This window comes from Zeus faber (assembly GCF_960531495.2).
Source record: "Zeus faber genome assembly, chromosome: 19".
Taxonomy (NCBI): Eukaryota; Metazoa; Chordata; class Actinopteri; order Zeiformes; family Zeidae; genus Zeus; species Zeus faber.
The window spans coordinates 25,808,206-25,833,205 of NC_137206.1; the positions used below are offsets into that span (position 1 = coordinate 25,808,206).

The following is a 25,000-nucleotide window of genomic DNA, read 5'->3' on the forward strand; positions in this document are numbered from 1 at the left end:
ATCCCGACATGCAGTTAACCAAAGTTGGCCATTGTTTTCATTGTGAAGTGAAGTGAAGCCTTAAAAAGGCGGTTGAAGTAAAGAAAGAAGGCCTGAGTAACACTGGAGAAGTTACTAACGCAGTTATCCCAATCTCAGTTTTACATCAGACTCGGCACCATGAACCGGTGCATTTTACACTCCAGCATGCGCAGGTGTAGATGGGTGAGATTACAAGGGAACAGGCATCCTGGGGGGGGTCCATCATGTTTTCTTTCATCGTATGAACCAGATTCCAATTTCTTTGTTTTCACCCACACTGGTAAATACCAGGACAAGGTTGCCAGTTTTGTAATTGTCCTGTATGTTTGGGCTACTTAATGGGCATATCGGATCACTTTCACTTCAGAGACAGAGCGCAGCAAATCTGGCACACAACTGTTGTTTACAGTTTAGTTTGCATGAACGTTAAGTGAAATAAAAAGATTTACTGCGAGACTATAACATGATTTTGTGTGCAAATTGCCCACGTCCCTGTATAATGAAACTGAGCAGTATACAGCGTGGAGGGAATGCCTGCAGATAAAGCCCGGCGTGGTCGTTTTCCCTGCTTTCATGCCGGAGCCGTGGTCAAGGGCATCGGCGGGAGCCCAAATAACCTGATGTCTTTTGGTGTGGGAGGAAACCCGAGCAACCAGAGAAAACCCACGTGAACACGGGGAGAACATGCAAACTCCACAGAGGAAAAGCCCCAGTCAAGTTCAAACCCATAACCTCCTTGCTGTCAGGCAATGCTGCTAACCACTGAGGCTCCATTCCACCAAACACCATGGTGCGAGCACACAGTACAGATCTGACTGTCGCAAGGAAAGGAAAGTAAGAGCAGAGCACCATGTATCGGAGAACAACATCCCATGTCTGTCCGTCTGTCTGTCCATCATCTTGTCTGCTGTCTTGTTGTATTTTTGTCAGCCTTCCCACCTGATGGTCCACCTGTCTGGCAAGTTGTCTTTTAGCTCGTCTGCCCGTCCGTCAAAACTATTTGCTGAACATATCTGAACCGCAACTGTCTAGCAAACCTGCCTGCCCGATTATCTGCATGACTACATGGCTGTCTGTTTTCATCAAACACATCTTCATAGCCAGGAGCTAAGACAACATGTCTGATGGCCGATTAAGTACTCCGGACTCCAGTTGAAAGACAAAAGGCCAAAAGACACCGAGACCCACCCATTAGGAAAAGTAGTTACATCCAGAAAATTGAATATCCATTAGAGTAATGGGCCTCTTCCAGATAAATTGCACCTACGTTACACAAAATAGTTTCCGTGTAAGAAGCCTTTTGTCTGTCTCACCTCTCTTCAAAGTAGAACCTGAGGCCCCAGATGGCTCTGGTGAGGACTCTCAAAAATGACTTCTCACATTACAAACATATAAACAAAAAATGAAAACATATTTTTCCCTACTCACCGCAGCTGTCATTGTCTTCATCCTATACAGGGAAAAACACAAAAACACAAAGTCAGATGATCCTCGCCCATAATTTCATTTTTCACAAACAAGGATAACAGGAGAAATGGGACAAATAAGCCGGCATGTGTGTGTGTTCTGACAGTGGTGGGTGAGGTAGAGAGTTTTCGGGGTGGGAGGGGCAGAGTGTCTGCCGCTATTAAACACAGCTAAACTAATTGTAACAAATGTTGCCAATGACACAGAGGAGGCGTGCGACGGGACCATCTGGAGCGTCGCCCGAAGAGCCCCGAAGTTAACCGAAAAAGCCACTTCATAGCCACTTCCAACCCCACCCCCCAAATTTCCCTCAAGCTTAAATCCTTGTCTTCCCCCGGAGAACTGGTTAAAATCCACACGCTCGATTAAATCCACAGCCCCTTGGTGACACGCATGTTCGGTATCCTTTAAGACTCCCAACATTCCTCTGGCTTCCTTTAAGACGGTCTGACCCTCTTGAAGACTTAACCGGCAGAAACCCTGATTACCCCCACCCCCACAAAAAAAAGTAATTACAATAAACTTTGGTGACTGTACAAGGATGAGGATTAGAGCTGTCCTCTCCCAGTCTAGATTAGGGTTGCGTAACAGAAGGAACCAGTACAAGGAGTGGGATGCGACAGGAACTTTAAGGTCCAAGAGTTACCAAGGGAACGACGCATCACTTTGAAAACGGTGGGCCAGGACCGCTCAAAGTGTATGAAGTCATGCATTGGATTGGGAAAATTCATTTGGGTCAATGGGCAAATAGCATGAAATCTCAACCCATTGAAACTTGAGGCAAGTATCCTTCAATATTCACTCATTTACACTAAGACTCCATACTATATTTTTCAGGCCCTGACCAATCTCAGCTTCCAGTTCACACACATTGCGTTTTGAGGGTGCCGCTTGTGATTTTTTGTGCTTGGGTTCATGTCATCAGGAGCCTTTAGAATAAGCTTTAGTTCCAGGAGTCATTAAAGAATATTGTATGCATTTTCCATTTACACTCTTGAACTTAGGGAGCTCTAACTAATACCAGTTTGATATAATTCCATTGCAAAACCCTCCTACGATTGAATTACCGACAGTCACTTCATAGAAATGCAGAAAGGCCCCAATCTCCCTCGATGTTAATTACGTCTCGGCATAAAGTACATTGTGATACTCGGGACGACCTCCGAGGAGAAACCCTTCATCTCAGAAATATCTAAGCTGTCCTGACACGGTTTCTTATCCAGCTATCAGAAGTGCAGCCAAAAGCTATAAGACGGAGAGCACTTTATATGAAATCCTTATTTAAACCCGAAGAGGTTGTCAAAACACACTTCAGAGAAAAATAAACAACGTTTTTTTTTCACTTACAAAGGAATATGTATCAGAAAAGAAAATAACCGTGGACACCAGAGCGGTTTTAGAGAATTGCCGTGAAAATGAACCTGCGTTTTACCGTTAGGGTAGGTGATGCCACGCCGTTTCAACAAAGCCCTGCACTCTGTGTCTATTAGGATCCGGAATGGCCAGAATGGCAGGATTAATGCAAAAGGCCAGCTTGGTGCTGGTGTTATCTGATGGCCAGTTGGCGGGCTTCCCAGGTGGGATAATAAAGTCAGGGAAACTGTGTGCAACTCCTCTATGGGTCAGGAGCGGTAAGTTGATGATTAGAACATCTGAGCGGACATAAGTATTCTACATTTGAGTTATTTTTGAGGTGCAGGGGAATTAGAATTTAAACAAAATTTGTGTTCGGAAATCAAACATTTACCTAGTGACAAATTTAACATGCAAAACTGAAAATTTTGGTTGAGATCTGCTGTACCTTGATGCTGTGTTTATCCCTATGTCTCTTATTTTTTAATTATCAATTGAATTTTATTTTAATCCATTCATTGAAGTTATACTGGACTTAGTCGTTTTCAAATGTGCTTTATTCATAAAATTTACATGACGCTGAAAGCATAAAATGACAGCTGTGTCACATACAAATGGGAATGGAGCGAAAGGTCACATCAAGGTCATAACCCTTATGTAGAGTAAAAAACAGCTTCACAAGTTTCACGTATTACATAGAAATGTTAGGCATCCCATAGTCTTAACCTTCACCTGGTTGATTGAGGAAACTCTGAGAAAGGGCCAAAAATGGAGGGACGCCCCCCTGTTCAGGGCCGTCAGGTGCCTATGCCGGCTGTGTCACCGTGCCTGCATGGTGTAACGTGCGTCTGAGACACTCCAAACCCACCTTGAGAGAGGAGTGCACGGCAGACTCAGGCGGGTAGACGATAAAGTGCCTGAGCGTGAAGCCGAAGCCTTGCGAGGTGCGTTTCAAACTGAGCGTCTTTGGGCCCGGCCAGGAGAATGGCTCCTCCTCCCCGCCGGGGGAGGCCATGGTCGACGCCTCGCTCTGGTCACGCCCATCCTTCTGCTTGGCCTGGACGGAGCAAAGCAAACACAGGTTAGACATGGGAGGGGAAATATAAATAATTAAACTGGATGTTTATTTTAGGGTTTCTCATCTTTATTGACACATTTAATCAGGATTTGCATTGTAATTTGTTTACTTGTGAGTAGGGATGCACTGATTGAGAACTTATCCTAAAGATCCAGTACAAGGTCATATTAAGCAAGTCAGACAGTGATTTTTTAAATGCTGTTTGTCCCATAGAAGCATGCAAGATGTCTGTGATAGAGAAAAAAGGTACATTTTCTAATGTACACCAATAACTCACGATGACACTTTAAACTAAGTTCTCCAAGCAGATACACACATGATAAGTGATAAGTTGTACTTAAATACTGCTACAACAGAGTAGAATAGAAGCTTGCTTTAGGCGCCGACTGTCTTAGAACTGAGAGAAGCAAGAATCTCTATGCAACATATCACAAATACATACGCACACGCACATCACAGGGTCGAACAGAGAGACATTATCCCAGCCCCGTCTTGTGATGTTAGTCTTAACATACATTAGAGAACTTGCAGTATTTCCTGACTATCAATGAAGGCATTGCTCCACAAACTGCCACGCCCTGCTTCCTCCGGGTCGCCAAGGAGCTCAGTAAATGGGGAGAAATGTTGCGCAGCGAGAGCTTTGAGACGTTTGGACAAGATAGCTGATTTCACTACTTTAACCCCCCCCAGCCCCGCACGCACACCCTGAAGGGTATTTCTGCGAGGGTTAGCCTTGTAACATTCCTGTAAATCAATGACCTATCGCATGATTTGTGTCCAAAACCAATGGTCATACAGTATTGACATCTTTGTGCTACCAATATCTGATATGGTTCTGAAACCCGACAAAAATCGGAAAATCGCTATGACAGAATGTCGAATAGAAAACCACATTTCCAATACTAGAGAAAGTGACTTGATTTATTGACACAGAGGCCTTTTAGATGCCTTTTATGAAGCGCAATTGATTAGAACATATCGACTCATGTATACTGTAGGCCTATATGTCCCCAAACTATCAGTTCACTATGTGTGCAGTTCAGTTGGAGCAGCAACTGTGTTCTACTGTATGTATGTATTTATGTACACATGGATGTAAACATTACATTTAAATACATTCCTCAATCTATCTTCCCTTTTTACGAAGCACTGAAAATCAAGTGATAATTAATAACGATGAATAAGGATAGCGTTCTACCCTGCACCCGCACGCTCCCCAAAGTAAATCCAAGTGCTAACAAATGGTAAATGTGTTTTGATTGGATTCCAGAGCTATAGCCTCATACGCTCACAGAGAGGTTAAACCGCTTAATTCTTCGCAATTTAATGTTGTTTACTCGCTGTGTAAACAGACAGAGGCGCAGCACAAGAGAATCTTACACAGGGCTGCTTTGCCACTCTACAGTAACAGGGTCAGTGCTTGATCACGGAGGGTATTTAAAGGACCTGAAATTTGTGTTGACAATGCGCTTGCCACCAAGTTGCTGGCTGAAGATGCTGAAGATGAACAAAAAGACATTTAAGTCCCCCCCCCTCAATGAGATAAATCATTGGCAGTGATTTTGCCGTGGTCAGGTGAAGAACCCAGGTTTGTCACCGTAACCGGCCGAGAGTTTCGTAGCAACGCATATGGTTTCCCTTACGGCTCATTTAAAGCCACGGGAGCCAACCTGGCGTTTCTGTACGATGACAGACTTATCAGACATTCCTTTGAACCTACTCAGGCCAACAGAATAAAAACAACTCAGCTGCTGACCTCCCCCTCCCATGGCGGCCTAGGGTTAGCCCCGCATAACACACGGCATAGGTCAGCGTTTAATGCTCTGTCACACAGGGGTGTTCATAAGGAAAACACTCCACACTCGTGCTCACACCGTGTTGGGTTTCACACGGCAACTGTAACCAAGCAGAAAATACAATGAGTCACCTCAGAGCGCGTTTGTGACCCCCTTTTCCTATAGATTAGGGGACAAAAAAAGGGCATATAGGTGTAGTAGATCCACACCCAATATGTAGATGGTTCACAGGACGAACAGAAATGGCACTCTGCTCTGCACCATCACCGTAAGTCGTCCGGCTCTTTTTAAGCCGTCGTTCCAATGCTCGAATCTTAAATCACTGCATTCCCCACTGAGATGTCGGTGATGAAACCCGCTCAGACCACCCCATCACATCCAAACCACCAAGTTGGCAAAGCAGAAAAATGTTTATTGTTCATAGTTAGATAAATGTCAGAAATACCCCGTGGCTGAAAGCGATGGAAAAAAAACAACACAGCTATACAGAAACATTTTAAAGCAATATAAGAGAAAAACATCCCAAAGATACAGCTCAAAGATTTTGAGCTGTCGGGTGTTTGTGCATTTTCTTTTGTTATTGTTTAACAAGTGTGACCGCATTGTTTGAACGCCCGAAACCTTGGTGGTCACAAGATGAAGCTCAACCCACTACCCCCCACCCCGGCTGTTACCACCACAGATGCATTTCTAAAGTTATTCAGTTTTTAACCCTCCATTAACTCAGAGAGAGAGACAGAGAGAGAGAGAGAGAGAGAGAGAGAGAGAGAGAGAGAGAGAGAGACAGAGACAGAGAGAGACAGAAAAAGAGAGAGTGACAGAGAAAGAGAGACAGAGAAAGAGAGAGAGAGAGAAAGAGAGAGAGAGAAAAAGAGAGAGAGAGAGCGAGCGAGAGAGGGAGACATTAATAGATATATATAGATATATATATATATATATATATATATATATATATATATATATAGAGAGAGAGAGAGAGAGAGAGAGAGAGACTGGGTGGACCCAACTCTACAGCTGGTGAAAACAACACAAATGCCCTGTAATGAGGAGAGTGAAAGGGGGATGAGAGGTGGAGATGAGGGAGGAAGAGGAGGGGAGGTGGACAGAAGAGGTAGGGGAGAGGTAGAGTGGAGGAGAGGGAGAGGAGAGGTGAGGAGAGGGGGGGTGGAGATGAAGAGGGGAAGAGGAGAGAGTAAGAAAAGAGGTAGAGGGAAGATGAGCGACAGAGAGAGGGGAGGGGAGGAAGAGAAGATGAAGAGGAGGAGAGAGAAGGGAGGAGGGAAGAGAAGAAGGATAGGGAAGAGAAGAGGGAGAGGAGAAGAGAGAGAGAGCAAGAGAAAACAAGAGGGTGAGAGAGAGAATAAAGTGATTTGGGTAGAGGAGAGGAAAGGAGATAGAGAGAGAGAGAGAGAGAGAGAGGGAGAGAGAGACAGAGAGAGAATAAAGTGATTTGGGTAGAGGAGAGGAAAGGAGATAGAGAGAGAGAGAGAGAGAGAGAGGGAGAGAGAGACAGAGAGAGAATAAAGTGATTTGGGTAGAGGAGAGGAAAGGAGATAGAGAGAGAGAGAGAGAGAGAGAGGGAGAGAGAGACAGAGAGAGAATAAAGTGATTTGGGTAGAGGAGAGGAAAGGAGATAGAGAGAGAGAGAGAGAGAGAGAGGGAGAGAGAGACAGAGAGAGAGGAAAGTGAGTTGGGGAGAGGTATCCAGCTTCGGTCGTTTGTTTTTAAAATTCTAATGTGCGGTTATGCAACAGCCGCTTGGCTTCACCGGCGCACGTACACACAAAATATACTTTTTCACCTTAAAATACGTCGAATTTCCATCCATCCATTCACCTTGTATTTTTTCTATATAAAAAAAAGATTATAATAATGTTCCTTAAATCTCGAGCGCACTGATCATCCAAATCAAACCCTTGTTTGGAAAAATGTAATAAGTTTGGACTCCGTTGCCTAGGAAACCACGATGCTTATGCCCTACAACACATTAGGCAATAAGCTCATAAATGTGAATTTCTTATGTAATAACATCTCATTGTGTTATTATGACGTTATAATAATGTTCTGATGAGTAATATGTAATAACTGAATCACTGTCTTCATTTATATCAAGTGTCGGGTGTTTATATGATTTTCATGTTTCCATGTCTGCGTGTGAGCAAGCCAGTAAGATGTTATCCACTCAAGTGTTTTGGTGCAGTTTGTGTGATATTAAATGAACCATCACAAAATCACATCACCACCGCTCGCAATCAGTACAAGAACACGGCTTTGGGCGTTTTTTTCTTTTTTACAAAACGGGTGACTTGACAAAATGCGGTGGAACTTATTCTTGCATTGTGTTCGAGAGGCCGCCGCCATCCGGGTACATGGCATCACCGCACGGCGTATATTCATCAAAACGGACTAATTTGTGGTCGTACCGAGGGTCTGGTGGCTGCGACGTGGCAGGGGCGGCGGCCCGCAGGGCGGAGGCACAAGGCGGGGCCATCTCTCTGGATTTGAATACTGGTACCTCTGGGTAGAGAGAGAGACTTCACCTTTATTTTACTTTATTCTTTTGTCTTGTCGACTTTTCTCTATTTGTATTACTGTTTTTCACTTGTTATTGCTCTGTTTATTCTTCGTGTTACTATTGTGATTCTTATTCATTTATTATATGATTGTTTCCATTATGGCTTTCCCCGTATGTTGTGTAACATAATAACTGTTATAATCGTTGTTTTTATGCTTTGGCAATGTAAGAATGGTTGTCATGACAAATAAAGCATCTCTCTCTCTCTCGCCCTCTCTCTCTCTCCGCCGCTCGCCATCTCTTCCTCCGTCCCTCTCTTTAGGCCTTTCTCAATCTGCGTTCTTGTCTGTACTTGTGTTCTTGTGGACTTGTGAAACGTCATCAGTCGCAGCCCAAGTACTGTTCCAATTCAAAGTACGCATCAAGCCAAGTCCACTCCAAATGCCCGGATGTGGACTTGCTCCGCCCATTTTATTGAGGATGCATCCGTGGTGACTTGTGTGGACTTGGGACAGCCAAGTATCCCAGAATGCATTTCACACCATGACCGTCCTGCGTCCTCCCGACCCCGGGAGTCCGTGCTTGCCAAGTCTGAACTACCAAGTCCACAAGTCCGGACTTCGCATACTTGGTATTGAGAAACGACCATAGTCTTTCGATCTCTTCCTCAATCACACCATCGCTCGTTCCCCATCTCTTCCTCTCACCCCATTTCTCTCTCTCTCCATCTCCTCCTCAAGATTCAAGATTTTTTTATTTGTCACATACATATACATACTTCCATACATATATGCAGTGAAATGTAAGTGCTCTCTCTCTCTCTCTCTCCAACTCTTCCTCTATCACCCTCTTTCTTCATCTATTCCTCTCTCATCCTATATCTCTCTCCATCTCTTCCTCTCTCACCCCATCTCTCTTCCCATCTATTCATATATCACCCCCGCCTCTCTGTATCTCTCTCCAACTCTTTCTCTCTCACCCCATCTCTCTTCCCATCTATTCATATATCACCCCCGCCTCTCTGTATCTCTCTCCAACTCTTCCTCTCTCACGCTTTCTCCATCAATTCCTCTCTCACCCATCTTTCTCTCCATCTCTTCCTCTCTCACCCCATCTCTCTCTCTCCATCTCTTCCTCTCTCACCCCATCTTTCCATCCATCTCTTCCTCTCTCACGCAATCTCTTTCATCCATCTCTTCTTTCTCCTGTCTTTCTTGCTCTATATGTCTCTCTCCATCTCCAACCCCCCCTCTCTCTCTGACTCCTCTCTCTCTCACTTTGTGTGCAAGTCTTTCTCAAACTCTCCCGCTCCATCCGACTATCTCTCCATCTCTCTCTCTTATTTTTCCAACAGTACCTCTCTCCTCTCCCTCCCTTTGACCACAGGCCATTCCTGCTCAGCATTACTCACACATACTCCCTCCATTGTAGGAAAATATTCCCCCGCCCCGCACCTTGGTCTGAGGCGCTACAATGAGCGACTTTATTCCGAGGAGACGCCGTGCAGCACGCTGCCTACATGGAGAAGCTTAAAATACAGAAATGGCCGGGGCTGTTATTTTGCACAGAGAAGAACTGGAGGAGAAATTTTGGGCTAGGGTTGTTATAGAATTTTAAATCACCTGAACTGAAAGAAGATTACTGTTGTCGTCTCAGCATCCAGAGAGACTTTGAAAATGACCGTCGGGTCCAAACAACAAATTAAACCTCAATCCATAGAACTGTCTGTGTTGGGTGGGTTATACTGCAAATCCAAGGATTTCAGTGACTTCCTTTTCTCCGATGTATCAATTGGTTTGTTTTCATTGTGGATGTTGATCCATATCAACAGTTTACTGACCGCAACTGCCTACGGCACTTTACCAAATCCAACACGACCACCTTTCACTACTCACCAATTCTTTCTGCCTAATCAGAGCATTCTTGCAAGGAGAGGCAGGCCCCAGCACCAACAACAGAAACACCGAACTGAGGGGGCGCATGCATAACACAAATACATTGAATGGCTGTTTCTTATGAAAGTTTGAGCAAAAAAAAAAAACAGTATAAAATATGGGACCGCTTTAATCAACAACACACACACACACACACACACAGACACACACACACAGACACACACACACACACACACACACACACACACACACACACACACACACACACACACACACACACACACACACACAGATCAGGGATCAGACACACGTCTTTGTTTTAGCCGATATCTGTCAGTGAAATAGGACTATCCTACTGCTGTGCACAGAGATGACGCACACAAAATTCCTCAGACAGAACAACAAAGTGCAGCCGACCCCCCCCCCCCCCAACACACACATACACACCCGCTTCCTATGTAACCCTATACAACACTGCCGACCACTGATATCGGCTCTATGCACATTTCAGACAGTTGAGTGTATTCAGGGTGTCTGCAGGCATCCTCCAGCTCACATTCCAGACATCTTCATACCACTTAAAATTTAATTGATTGAAGAAAATAAATTCAAGACCTTTCTTCGCAGGAAAGATATGCAATAATCCCCAGGAACAGTCAGCTCTTAACTGCAATGAACATGGCATCCTTCAATCCATTCACCCATTCGAGCCATTTAATTTTGGAAATTCTGGAAACAATCCAAATTCAGATAAATGAGGTGATGTCACCTTGCTGCAGATTCTTCCTGTTATTTGTAACCCTGAAATTAAGTCAAATTAAGACATTTTAAGGGCACACAGACATGCTGGTATTCTTAAAGGACTTCCATCATACGCTGCCTTGACATCCAGTTCTAGTTTCATATCTGAGAGCATCTGTCTCGCCGCTAACCAACCTTACCCTCAAACGGACGCAGTTCTGCCTGGAAGCCTCCCGGAGTCGAGCCCAGGAGACGCTGCGGTCAGGGTTAGTGAGCCCCAGCTCCACCTCCCCCCAGTATGCCCTGGCCAGGAGCTGGAACCACAGGCAGTAGGGCTCCGACAGGCAGCCGTCCACGCCGGCCAGCCGAGCCCAGGGGCAGCCTGTGGAGCTCGGGGAGGTCGGTGAGGGAGAGGGGGAGCGCCGCGGCGTCGGTGGCGTGGAGCCCGCCTCTCCGTCCCGTAGCTCCGGGAGGTCCTTCAGGGAAACAAGCTCGCAGCCTGGAGGCGGCCCACTCCTCTGGGCCAGCATGGCATCGCAGAGGCTGGGGGTGCAGCGTGGACTGAACGGCAGGACCGAACAGACAAACGCTCACGATAAGGGCATCAAGAAGTCCATCCCTCGTAAAAGATAGACATACTGTATATGTATATTCCACTTTCAATTCCCTTCAGATCGCCGTTTTTCTACCATGTACTCCCTGTTGCTGCAGCAGTTTCAATCCAACATTCTCCTTCAGACTCTTGGTCCCAGTCCCTCGCTCTCCCTCTCCTCACTCTCTCTGTCTAAGGTCTCTGAGTTCTGTTCTGTTGTGAGCGTGGAGAAACTGTTCCTCTGGCCGTCCCACAGACACATGATTTTTCCACTGCAGAGAGCCTGGGCCGACCCACCCATCCACCCACCCACCCACCCACCCACCGCACGAAAACACCCTCCATCTGAAGCACTGTACGCACACACACACATACACACACACACACACACACACACACACACACACACACACACACACACGCACACTAAAGTGAATGAGTTCCTTTCTCTTCCTCTCCATCTCTTCTTCCCTCACTTCTTCCTCTTTCAACCTTTAAAAGTTTTAGTAGTTGCGCGCAGGCCAGTGAAGACAGTCACATAAAAATAGTAAATAGCAGTATAGGGAATACACACATGCATGTACACACACACACGACCATGTCAACGCCACTCCATAAATCATAAACACAAATAGACAGAAAAGTGCAAGTGCACATGCAGACACATGTTGGAGGTTACAGCATGTTGAGTATGATCAGAGAGAGAGGGAGAGAGAGAGAGAGAGAGAGAGAGAGGGAGAGAGAGAGAGAGACATTTCCAGTGCTACGGCATCAGAGCTTTTAATGTGACACAGGCGGCGTGCCAAGAGCCAGGGACGGCTGGGATGACTCTCCTCGTGCACGGAGGAAGTTGAGTGCCGCTAATACGGATAAGAGAGAGATGCGGGCTTTGAGATATCTATAAAGGAGAGATAATGCTCCAGCTTCCTACTGATCCTAGAGTTGCCTGCAGCTCATAATCCTGATAACAGAGGTCTGTCGCAGAGCATGGGTCAAAAAAATCTTAAAAACGTTCAATCCACAGGTACGCCAATGAGTAAGGCCGGCGTAACATAGGCATGAACAGTTGACTGCATGCACTCGATTAGGGCCAACGATGTCTGTGGTAACTAGCATTTCTCAAATTAACTGGATAGTTTGGAGTACTAATCTATCCAACAAAACTAACTTAACCCAAATCGGCATTTCAGGTTAAAAAATGAGCTCATCCAGTCAGCTGCAACCGGTATGTGTGATTTTGTTCATTAATGCATGTGTTATTTGGCCACAAACTTTTGTTTCTGGCCACCAAAACCCTGGGAGCCAACAGCAAACAATGTACCACCGGGCAACATATTGACTGATACTTTAATAGGCACCAGGGCAATACTAATAGTAGTTCACCAAGAACTAACTGAACATAAGTAAAGCTCATGACCGAGGAGGAAGACGGATTCATTTTTCCTTTGATCAGTCTAAGAAGTTCAGAAAATTGGATTATGTTACTTTAATATAGCCTTTAAAACTATGAAAAGACAATGTTCAAGATATATCACTATATTACAAAATCCCAGGTGACATCTTGTCTTCAATTAATAAATTACTATGACATTGACCCGCTGCCATTCAATATCTGGGCCCCAGCAGCACGGCGGTGGCGGTGTGGACGTAAACTTAACTCCAACACTCATTGACCAGCAGCACTCTCTTCATCTGAGTTACATTACATAAGAGGGCAGACATGCGGAGACCGGCAGAGAGAACCTATCTAATGGATTGGGGGTAAACAGGCTCTCACAGAGGTCTGGTAACTTCATTTTAGGAGCAGTACGTACAGCGGTGGGATGGATTGGAGCGGGACAGGCTCTGCCCCAATACCATTTAGTAAAGCTCTGTCACAGGAAGCACGACCGAGCCGTCGGCTTAATATTTCATCACAGTTTAGATCTAACGACCCGCCCCACCCAGCCCCGACCCAATCCGACCCCCCCGCCCCCCACTCACATAGTTTTTGGCAGCTCCAAAACAGCATTGCTATGTGTTGTTACATGGTTGGTTATTGAAAATGTCAAACATGTGCGTTCAATAAAGAAATACACCACTAATCAATAACCCGGGAATAACTTTATCAGCACGAACCACACTAGTCTTCCTTCCTCTGGAAATAAGTGTTAAAACAATTTACACAGAGTGACTAGAACTGTCACAATGATAAATTATTATTTGATAGCAGATATTTGAACTGGCCATATATTCTAAAATCAACTTGAAATCATTTTGAAAAATTGTGACACTCCACTTACACATCGGTAGAATTTTGTAGTTTCCATCTAGCCTTCTAATGATATAATATTTAATCCCCACACAAATGCTTGGCCAGAAAAGAGCCACTGTGCTTCCACGTGGTATAAATTTTAAATATAAAATCAAGCGTGCGGCAAGAAGTGATGGGTTTCAGGTAAAAAAGGGGAAAACTATTTGAAGGCTGTGGTGGAAAATTATGGCGATAATACTGTACATTATTTTGATCGGATGCTGTCATTTCTCTGTATATTTCAGTCATAGCCTTTCATCATTGAAGCATTATATGTCATATATTTTACAGTTTTTCATCCATTTCACACATTTTCCATTCATTCATTCATTCATTCAAAAACAAACTTCTTCATAAATTGAGTGTAACTTTTATACTACTATACTATAAAAGGGGCCTAAAATGAACAAAGAAGACGATTAAATCACAATTATTCGTATGACAAATATGAACTGAAATTTCAAGATCATTAAAGCCCATAGGATGACGTTGAGGAGACCATTCCGCAGCCAAAATACCAAGTGTTAAATACCAACGGCAGCTAATTTGTGCCCATCAACAGCTGCCTCATATAAGAAGGTCAGCCGAATTCCTGAAAATTGAAAATACCTACTTTAGATATCGTCACCGGAGACGGTGGCGTCGAGTGTAAAAACAACATGAGGAACCCGGGCGTGGAATGTTCCCCCTCTCCGCATGCAGTTATGAACATCTTGTTACCACATTCGCTCGACCCGATATAGCGTGTGGTGTTCCGCACGGAAAAGAAGTCCAAAATAGCTTAATGTGGCCATCGCCGACATGTATGCTATGCAAGTCCAAGGCTGGGCAGCCACACACAAGGACGCCAGTGTGTAAGGCAGGAAACTGTCCTGTTCTGCCACTGGCCAGAGTGATGGATTGGACCCTAAAATTAACTGATTAGTTTCACAGCTTAACCAGCTAAAATTTTTACTTTTTTCTCTAACAATAAAGAGGAGCCTCCAAGGGGTGGGTAGATAACTGAGGCTGGCTATTGTAGAAGTCGGCCATCTTGTTCCCCACTGGAAAAAAAAAATAATAAATAAATAAATATATATATATATATATATATATATATATTTATATATATATATATATATATATATATATATATACACACACACACACACACACACACAATCATTTTCTTGTACATATTGTTATACACACCGATCAGCCACTGACAGGTAAAGTGAATAACATTGATCATCTGGTTCCAATGGCATCTGTCAAGGGGTGGTATATATTAGGCAGCAAGTGAACAGTCAGTTCTTCAATTTGATGTGTTGGAAGCAGGAAAAATGGGCAAGCGTAAGGATCTGAGTCACTTTCACATGGACCAAATTGTGACGGCTAGACGACTGGGTCAGAGCATCTACAAAACGACAGGTCTTGTGGGATGTTCCCGGTATGCAGTGGTAAGTACCTACCAAAAGTGGTCGGGTTCGATCCCACAGAAGAGCACAAATTGGTGAAAAGTTAATGCTCTGTGATAGAAAGGTGTCATAACACACAGTGCATCGCAGCCTGCTGCGTATGGGAGCGGTCAGAGTGTCCATGCTGACCCCCTGTCCACCCCTGAAAGCACCTACAATGGACACATGAGCGTCAGAACTGGACCATGGAGCAATGGAGAAGGTGGCCTGGTCTGATGAATTACGTTTTCTTCTACATCATGCGGATGGTCGGGTGCATGTGCGTCTTTAAGTTGGGGAAGAGGTGGCACCAGGATGCATTATGGGAAGAAGGCCAGACAGGCAACCTTGCGGAGGCAGTGTAGCAAATTACAGTAAATTACCATGCAAACTAAAAAATCCAGGCTATTATCTGAGTGATAATGTTTATCCAGACCAGCAAAAGACAAGCCTATCAAGGGGAGCTTAAAACCGCCTCATGTATGTCACCACATTCATTTAAATTCAAAACACATGATAAAAATTATGCTGCGTGGCGTGGAAACTTGAATAGCATTCCTGTCGGCCAGGAAGTGGATATGGTGCCATGCAGACACAAAAAAACACCACACATAGCACACACACACACACACACACACACACACACACAATAGAACAGCTTTCTGTATTATAATATATTGGGTTTTGTTTTTTTTACGATGATTCAGTGTACCTGTTTATTAAGCATTAAAATGTCCAATACAATGACATCTCTTTGTGGGGAAATTACATCACACAGCAAGTATATCAACTATTTATTATGAAATGTCATCCTGCTAACACTGCCTTACCAAAACAACGCAGAGATAAGGGCCAACAGGGAAAGAGGAAGCAAAGATAGAATAGATAAGATAAAGAGAGAGATAGTGATAGATAAAGATAGATATTCATAATTATGATCTTGTCATGTCGATAAAGCACGAGTTGTTTGTGAGTGAGAGAGAGAGAGGGAGAGAGAGAATGTTATGTTAGGATATAGAATGCTTACAAAGTTGTTCTGGTCAAATGATCAGGTGAATTAAATTCGGAAAACATCACCATGTTGTCCTGTACAATTTCCTAGTCTAAATCGTAAAAAAAATTCTCACATAATTTGAGTAAAGGGTGAGGAACCTATTTAAAAATGATTTTTCGTATATAAAGATACATATTGATCGCGCAAAAACCTATGAATAAAACCATACAACAGTTTTTTCTGCCCCGCACACGCCGAGCCTAATATCTAACTTCTGTTTGCTGCCATTCCTCTCCGAACCACTCTTGTCCCACCTACTACAAGTTGTCCCCCCTAACGATTACACAGCCAATGTCCTCGTGGCTTCACGCAACATCACACACTGAGCCAACAGCAACATCCAGACTGCGGTGGTGGTGAAATAAGACTGGGAAGGACAATTTGTCAGAGGTTTAGAGGCTGGTCTGAGGCTTTCCGAACGCCCTTATGAGTTTGTAAACTGAAACCATATTAGCGGTGCGCTAAACACCAAGTCAGTGAGGGAAGCCAATTTGCGCATTTGGACGGAGTTACAGAGGCGACGATGGAGGGGAGAAGTTTGTTCTCGGTGGCGGCAACGCCTGCGATGCATTTCCAAAAATGTGTAAGATAAACATGTGAGTTGCGTCAGCATCTACAAATACTTGCAGACACTATATACATAGATTTCTGGCGAGAAACAAACACTTGAAACCGGGTTGTTTAACTTTAATTTGCCCTGATGTTTGTAGAGCTTGGATTTATTAGTTGATTAACTGATTTGTATAACAATAGGAATGAGGCCCTGGCTCTGCAGCCTTAAAGGGTCGCAGGAGCACAAGAAGAAACACAAAAAAAGCACTAAGGCCTGAGAAGAAAACTATTTCTTAAGGCGCCTTACGTGATGTTTTGAATATGCACTTTAAAATTTGTGTGTATGCAGCTTGCAACTGCCCTACACATGTGCAGTCGGGAGCACGGGATGAAAGAAAAGGAGAGTCTTGCAGGGGGGGAGGGATTAGGTCCGATTGTTGGGAGGCTTTTCAAGACTCCCGGCGGGTGCAAGATCTAATCTGGACATGCTGCATCTGGGCCCCATGAGGTATGGCTTACTGTAACAAAGGGCTGGCTAATGAGGGCCGAGGAACAGACTGCAACCGCTACGCGCCCACACTGCACAAACAACCCACCTTAAAGCCCCCGCTTCTTACCACCCTCGGGGGGGGTGGGGGGGGGGGGGCCAGACAGGGGCAAATGCCCCATGGTGGATGACCCTGAAGGGGTGGAGGACCATCCCAGCACGGATTTCACTTATTCTAAAGAGATAGGGTCAATTCAATTCTTGGGCTGCTGGAGACAAAGTAATACTTTGGTTGCAAGCTCCTGGAAAAACAAGCAGAAGATATTTCACAAAGTTTGTATTGCAACAGAGCAACAGTCAAGTATGGTAGGAGACTGTGTCTGGCGCTTTTCCTCAATCTATTGTGCAACAGTGAATGAACAAATCTTTCTTAAATGGTGATTAGTTAAACTAAATAATATGGAATTTCCTTCAACCGGCCGGATAAAAGGCCCATCACACTGGTACCTACACAATACCATCCACACCAGTGTTACTGACCGTCAGTGTTACTGACTAGAGTGGGGTCACTTGAATTCAATTGTATTATTATTTCAAAATAACAGCATGGACAAATAACACCAGTGATGACACGGTCACCCTAAGTCACTAGTAAAACTGAATAATGCAAAATTTTAATTTCAAGCAGAAAGTAGGGTGTTTCCAGTGGTCAGATCTGTGGCTGTCACACAATGGACAATCATTTAATAATAGGGAGTCGCGATTAAGTTTGATTCCAGGAATAGCTACAGAAATAGCAGACAAAATCTTGGAACAAATCCAAAAACAATGATTTTAGATCTACAAGATTAAAATTGCAGGGCATGCATCTGCTTGTGCATGCCTCTGTTACCACGAGGAAGCTGGCAAGCTGGTTGTTCCCCTCCATTTAACGAACCTCCCCAAATAAAATTAAAAGCGTCATGACGTAACAGCTCCAAGCTGTACCATTTTAGCTGTGCTGTGACTCAAACCAGCCCCACGTTAATGAATGAAAGCAAGGTTTTGCTGTGGAGACCATCTGGGTAGCTCAGAGGATAAATACAGCGTCAAACTCCAACAGCATAACAAGAAGCGGTGGAAATTAAACTGAGAGGAAAGAGGGGGTGGCGGGGATTTCCTTCAAGACGGAGCAGTGAAGCAGAGGCCACATGGGGTGGACACTCACCCTGAAACCAGGGAGGACAAAGGCACCGAGCCCTGGTTGGCTGGGGGGGGGGGGGCTAGGTTGGTGAGGGTTGGGTTCCGTGAGCAGGAGCGAATTAGCGAGCCGCCCGGCAAAGCAACCCCTGCTTGATCCTTCCAATTGTTTCTGGAAGGTCCCCAGACACTTCCAGACCAATGTCTCTGCCAATCAGGCATTCAGCCTTCCACCAATTCACTCCTGAACAGCTGCTCTCAGCCGGGAAATAAAAGGAGCAAATGTGTTTTCTGATGACGACTTCACTCTATCCCACCATGTACCACCCATCAAAATGTAGACATTAAAAAGGATTTGAATAAGAAAAATGAAACTGTCCCCTCTGATGTTTAATTATTGCATCCTTCGTGCTCAAACACGTCTCCTCTCAGGGGAGTCTGGCGTCTGGTGAGAACACCTGATTAGCAGAACATGATGATTGAAATGCCAAATTGAAAGTTCATTGAGGCAGTTTCAGCATGGACGGACAATGGCAACAGAACAAATGACTACGAGAGTATCATTTGCGTTCCCTTAATACAGTTCCAAATACCAAATACCAAATACTGTAAAAACAAGAAAAAATTTATTTTACTATTACTGTCAAGCCCTATTGGCACTGATTTAGGCAATTCCCCCCAACATAGGGTGCTTCTTTTCCCCGAGAACACCTCCCTCCAAACTTTCACCATTTGCCTCGCCACAAACTTACCAATGTCTGGAAACTCAGTAAAGAAACCCTCAATCAGACATTGTTGCATGCATACAAATAACCAATTCACGAGGTAGGACCACTGGTGTGAAGAGAGGACCTACGGACAAGCCTTTCCATCCTAAATGTAAACAAACCAGCAGTGGTTTTCCGACCCACTGAAAGGCCTCTTTTAGGAGACTGTCTGTGACGCGGTCACCGGCCAACGTGAGCCTCAAAAAGTGGCTATATAGCAGAGATGTAAGCCGATCCTCAAATGCTCCCGCTGCATTTCTGTATGGCCGGGCTTTGGGTTGGGGTGTGGGGTTTGGGCCAGACTCAGGGGGGAGGCCAGGGGCAGAGGGTTTACTCATACGAGACGCATACTTGACGGATGTGTAATTACAGTGAAAGCCTACACACACACACACACACACACACACACACACACAGTTCAGTGAACAGCGAGATAGATGCACATTGCTATCTGAGATGGTTTATTTCCCAATCAGTCTTCCTTCATTAAGATAGGGCCTGGGCCTGGGCTTTCAGTCTCCTGCACTTAGCTGCTTTGGCAGGAGTTAATGTGATTGATAATACACCATGCAAACATAGCTGTACAATGAAAACCAAATCTCTATTGCGGACCGGCATGCATTGTTTCTATCTGTGTTCTTAGATCAATACAATCAGAGCATTAATCCATGTGAAAACACATTTTGATAAATGCTTGGATGACAGTAAAGATATTTTTCATTAAAAATATTTATATTTTAAATAGTATAAATATTTTTTTAAATGCTGCTTCAAGATATGGTACAGTACCAGAACACAACATCTACCGTTATGTAGAGTATATATTGAAGTTCTACCGCCATTACATTTCACTGCATATATGTATGAAAGTATGTATATGTATGTGACAAATAAAAAATCTTGAATCTCTTGAGTGCCTCTTTGTGTTGAAAAACCCATTATGTCTATTGTCTCTGTCCATCTCTGGATTGGGAGTCCATTGTGAATCGTGCGGCAGAAAGTGCCTGTCCTGAATGCATCTAGACATCTGACGGAAACTCCTGAAAACTAGAAACAATATTAAACTTCGTCTTACTTTTACCAACTTTTAACTGAGAAAGCAGAGAACGGAGGTGATTCTTGGCCTGCTTTGATCAGGTTGGGCTAGGCTAGTGCTCCTTCTGGTCGACTTTTAATCTCAAAAGTCGTGCATTCGGCGTCTTTCAGGCACAAACATTGTGATTATCCAATTTCATTCAGATTTATTCCACTAAGTGCTTTACATATTGAAACACAGACATAAATATCAACAAACACACGTACACAAAACCAAGAGCCTATTTGGCATCGCCGAGATCCTCCTGCATAGCTTTTTTTGCATGCTTGTCTGAAATATGCAACACCTCCATTTAGATTTCAGCGGCTGGAGAGAGGCTCCCCCAAGTGTAAAAATACTCCAGCCCACATGACGGAATATGAAATATTCATCTTGATATGAAGCGCCTTTTCTGTCCCATGTTGGGCTCACGTGCAGACGGACAGCGGAGCCCTGCTTCATGCCCGTGTTTCAGTTCAGCGGAGCCTAATCTCCTGATTGAAATCATTAGCACTGGCTGTCAACACGCGCAGAAGTAGGTCCGGGCAGTTGGCTCTACAGACAGAGGGGGAAGGTGAGAGGGGTGGCCTTGTCCTGAGAGCCTGTTTCAGGACCGTGTCCATTTTGTGGACACATCCATGGGACATTATGAGGAATGTATTATCATGGGAATAATAAGACCGGTTTACACTACTACATTAAAGATTTATTTGCATTTAAAAAGGGGGGCAGATCAAATTGTTTTTATTATTATCAAATAGATCACAAGTTTTCCACTATTTATATACTGTCCTCCAAGTTGTTGTAATGCATAGATCTATATAACACCACATTAGAAAATGAGACAATCAGAAATTCAAATGGCAATTTATATTTTTCTTCAATGATTCCAAATGCTTGCCACCAAATCTGATTCCCGGCAATATGCAAATCAATTCAGGGCGAACAGTACAATTATGTTCAGAATTTCTGCTGTCTCTCACTGTTCTCTTCCATACAAATCAATACCATTGCAGAGTTAGGGTAGCTCCTTGTGACAAGAGGTAATGCAACAGGAAACACCTCCCATTCTATCAAATGCTACCGAGGGATCACACCCAGTGTCTGGCTTTTATTTATTAAATAACGTCAAATCAACTGATCACTTCAAGAAAGTCCATTAAAAAACTCTCAAGACATGTATGCATTCTTGATAGGAGGTGGTTGCGAAATAATTTGTACAGTTTGAGATAAAGCCATTTTCACATCATTGAAAACAGCCCAGAATAGCTCTCCTCCCCCCCTCTGTATCAACAGGTTAAGCCCATAAAGAAGCAGAATGCCAGAAAGAAAGCATGGTCAGGCCTCTGATAGAATCTGATCCAAGCAAGGTGCAGGAATGCACGCTTGTAGAGGCGAGGACTGCAAGAAAGGTCAGCCGTCTATGAACGCTGGACATCATTTTAATTGCAGTGCGGCTGTGGTATTGCAGAAGTATGCGCTGGACTGTAAGACATTTTGTATGGGGGAGATCTGGTACTGGTTATAGAAGGAGAGGCAGCCAGGACAAGCGCCAACAACTGATGTGGACACTGTGACACACCCTTTAAAAAGACCACATAAACACGTGAGTGCATGAGAGTGCCCCGGACGGACCAATGGCCGTAAATTACACCGCTCCATTATGATCTAGAGAATGGGGGTGAAAGTGAAAGAAAAGAGGGTGAGCAAATAACAGATAGAGATGCGAGATGAAAAAATTAAAAATAAAAATAACTATAAATGGGGAGAGAAGTGCCAGGGGGAGAGTGAACGAAACAGTAATAACACTAATGCACCCTGTGAGTCACGGGGAACGCCTGTATTCCTCGGAGAGAAGCTATGGTGCTTTCCCCCCCGAGCGCTGGAGTGCTGAGCAGAAACACATGGGTCAGGCCTCTCCTCCGGCTAATCCAGCACAGTCCTGCCAACGATGGGTGTGTCCCCTTAAACCTCTTCCTCCTATCACGCCCTTCACTGCACGCCATCAGATCTCCGAGTCCGACTTTATTGGAGACAGCGAAAACTGACTCGGGACATAAGAGAAAATATTCGTATTCTGTTATTGCTATATATTGTAATTTTTGGCAAACTGACTCCTCAATTAATCAAAATATATCTGTTGCCGTGTGGGTCACACAAGTTTCAGTATTTGTTGATATATTTATTATTTGGCGTTGCTGTTTCTCATTTTCTATTATGTGTTGGCCTGAAATAGATGTCAACTTGACTTGACATATGATGTGCAGTATTTTTGCAAAAACGGTTATGATGCAGAGTATGCATCCTCTCTGGGATAAAGATTCAAAAAGAAAAAGCAAATGCAATACATGTCAATACCAAGTCATGATTGGATAAGAATTGAGATAGCAGTGGGCTCACAAATGAAAATCAAATCTCTGAAATCAAGAAATATGTGAAGGCCCCGTTGCATAGCATTGGGCTGAAGCTCTTAATACAGGATCAATTCAAAAGATTTGGATGCCAATCACTCAGGTTGCCTCCCAGTGATAGAAAATAGGTTTAGGTAAAATAAATAGCGGCTTTCTCTCCTTTAAAACACCTGCGAGTCCCCGTTCAGCTGCTACAGTCGAACAGCAACGATACGCCACCAACACTGAAATACATTGAAAATACAAGAAAAGCTGAACAACAACCCCAATGACATGAAGCAACTCTCAGGCTAAAGTACACCCTTCTGTGAAGCCTGCCTCCTCGCTGCCCCTGCAAGGTGTTCCTCTGGAGCCAGGCCAGCAGCTTCCAGAGGAGGATGCCGGGTCTAATTCACAGTCTGTTGTGTTGCAAATGTGGTGAGGGAAATGGTTTTTTTTGGGTTTTTTTTTTCCCCAAATATTATTTGTGTCACGTCTCTGATGCTGTCTGCTGGCGCTCCTCGCTGAGGGTGAGAGCGGCTTTTGAAGAAATTGACGGAGCTTTGGGGACAGAGCTCTGCGGTCTGGTCTGGCGGATAGGGCAGGGGGGACAGACCGTGCACCGGGTCTGGGGTATCTTCCAGGGACTGTGTCCTGGAACAGTGCCACTGGCGGGGAGGACGGATAAGGATAAGAACATGAGGTAACCAACCCAAAACTCAGCTGGGAATCGCAACTGAAGATTCCGCCTAGGGGCCGAGCCGGGCGTCCACAGAAGTAAAGGTCAAGACGCATAATGAGGCCACGGGTTGAGAGATGGAGAAGAGAGACAGATATTAACCAAGGGCTGCCAATACATTCCCAGTTATTCGTAACTGCTGCAAATAAAATCATTTTGTAGAGGCATCGCAATGCAATTTGTACGATTTTATGGGAACCATGTTCTCAGAGTTGTAAAATAAAATACTGTGATTTTGCTTGGGTTCTGATAATAAGTCTATAAAATAAGATGAGGGACAAATAAGATCAGGACTGTACGACGACACGCTGCTGGTGACACAGGGAGGCGAGGGGGACAACAACTTCAAGCGGTTTGTTCATTTAAACATGTAATCAATGGCTATAATTAATTTGCATGAATTCTTGCGATCATAAAATTGCGGTTCCCGAGACGTTTGACCAGTTTGAAGACACATCGCTGACCTGGGTTGAAGTCTCCTCCTCATCACCATCTCTCCATCACCATCTTTCCACCACCATCTCGACCCCAAGTCTGACACTGACTTCTCCAATGCCGGAATTTCAAACTGCCATGTGTAACTTTACAATAACCTCCTACTCCGTGTACCACACCGCCCGGCCTGGGGTTCAACGGGGTTCACGTGAGGCGGGACAGGTGTGGCCAAACAGCGATGTCCTGCATTCACTGAGGAGAGAAGAATGTTGCTCCAAGTTACTCCACAGAAAATATTTCCCGGCTGGCGAAGGTCTGGTAGCTAGTAATCAGTAACATGTACTCGAGTAACCCTCCCATCACCATGCAGTATTTTTCCTATTTTTCCTTTAGTCCGTCAGTCTCTTCTTGCTACACCTTAAAAAAATATGTTTTTCGTTTTATCACATCTTTCCTTCACCTCCCTGTATCACATTAAGCACCTGCTCATTGGGTTTTAAGTTCCCTGCCCTTGTAATAAAATAGTCAAAGACGGACCTAAGAACTAATTTGGCTCAATCAAAAACACTTCCTTACTCAAACTTAACTTGTCATTTGACCAGGACCCACCCATTTGGACCCTCATTTTTTTACACCAGTCAATACATTCTAAAAGTAAAATCGCTTTTATTTGAGTGTGAGTGCAGTTATGAGTGTCTTGAATGCCTGTTTGAACATTTCGAACAAACAAAACGCAGACTATTTATTGACAGACATAGTAACAGCCGCCCAGACCCTATTTATCTATTAAATAAGCACAGCCACTTAACCTATATATCAACTTGGATGAAAAGCATTCTTTCACTGTTGACTGTGTACCATGGCATCCGTTCAGTGTCTGACATTAAGTGCCTCTCCAGCAGGAAAATGGCCTCTCGCCTTTTCTTTGTCCGGTCCTGTCCCGTCCCGTCCTGCTCTATACTGTTCCGCTATGTTCCGTTCCGTTTTCCGTGCCTCTCCAACAAACCGGGGTTATGTAATGCGGACTGGGGCCAGCTGAACTGAAGAAAGGACTATTTAATCTCTCTCCACCTCCTTCCCTACAGCGTTTAGCGGCTCAGCCATGATTCACTGGAATGTTTGCTCTCACTCATAT

At 44.3% G+C, this 25,000-nt stretch overlaps 1 protein-coding gene across 2 annotated transcripts in view; it reads right to left on the bottom strand.

The window, feature by feature from the left end:
• The window catches only part of arhgap21a (Rho GTPase activating protein 21a), a 101,541-nt gene that overhangs the window by 42,899 nt on the left and 33,642 nt on the right, over positions 1–25,000 (bottom strand). For both annotated transcript variants that reach the window (XM_080020005.1, XM_080020004.1), the window contains exons 2-3: positions 3,710–3,898; positions 1,450–1,471 (exon numbers count right to left, since the gene is read on the bottom strand). In XM_080020005.1, coding sequence (XP_079876131.1) covers positions 1,450–1,471; positions 3,710–3,856 — 169 coding nt within the window. In that variant the 5' untranslated portion in view covers positions 3,857–3,898. The remainder of the gene's footprint in view (positions 1–1,449; positions 1,472–3,709; positions 3,899–25,000) is intronic.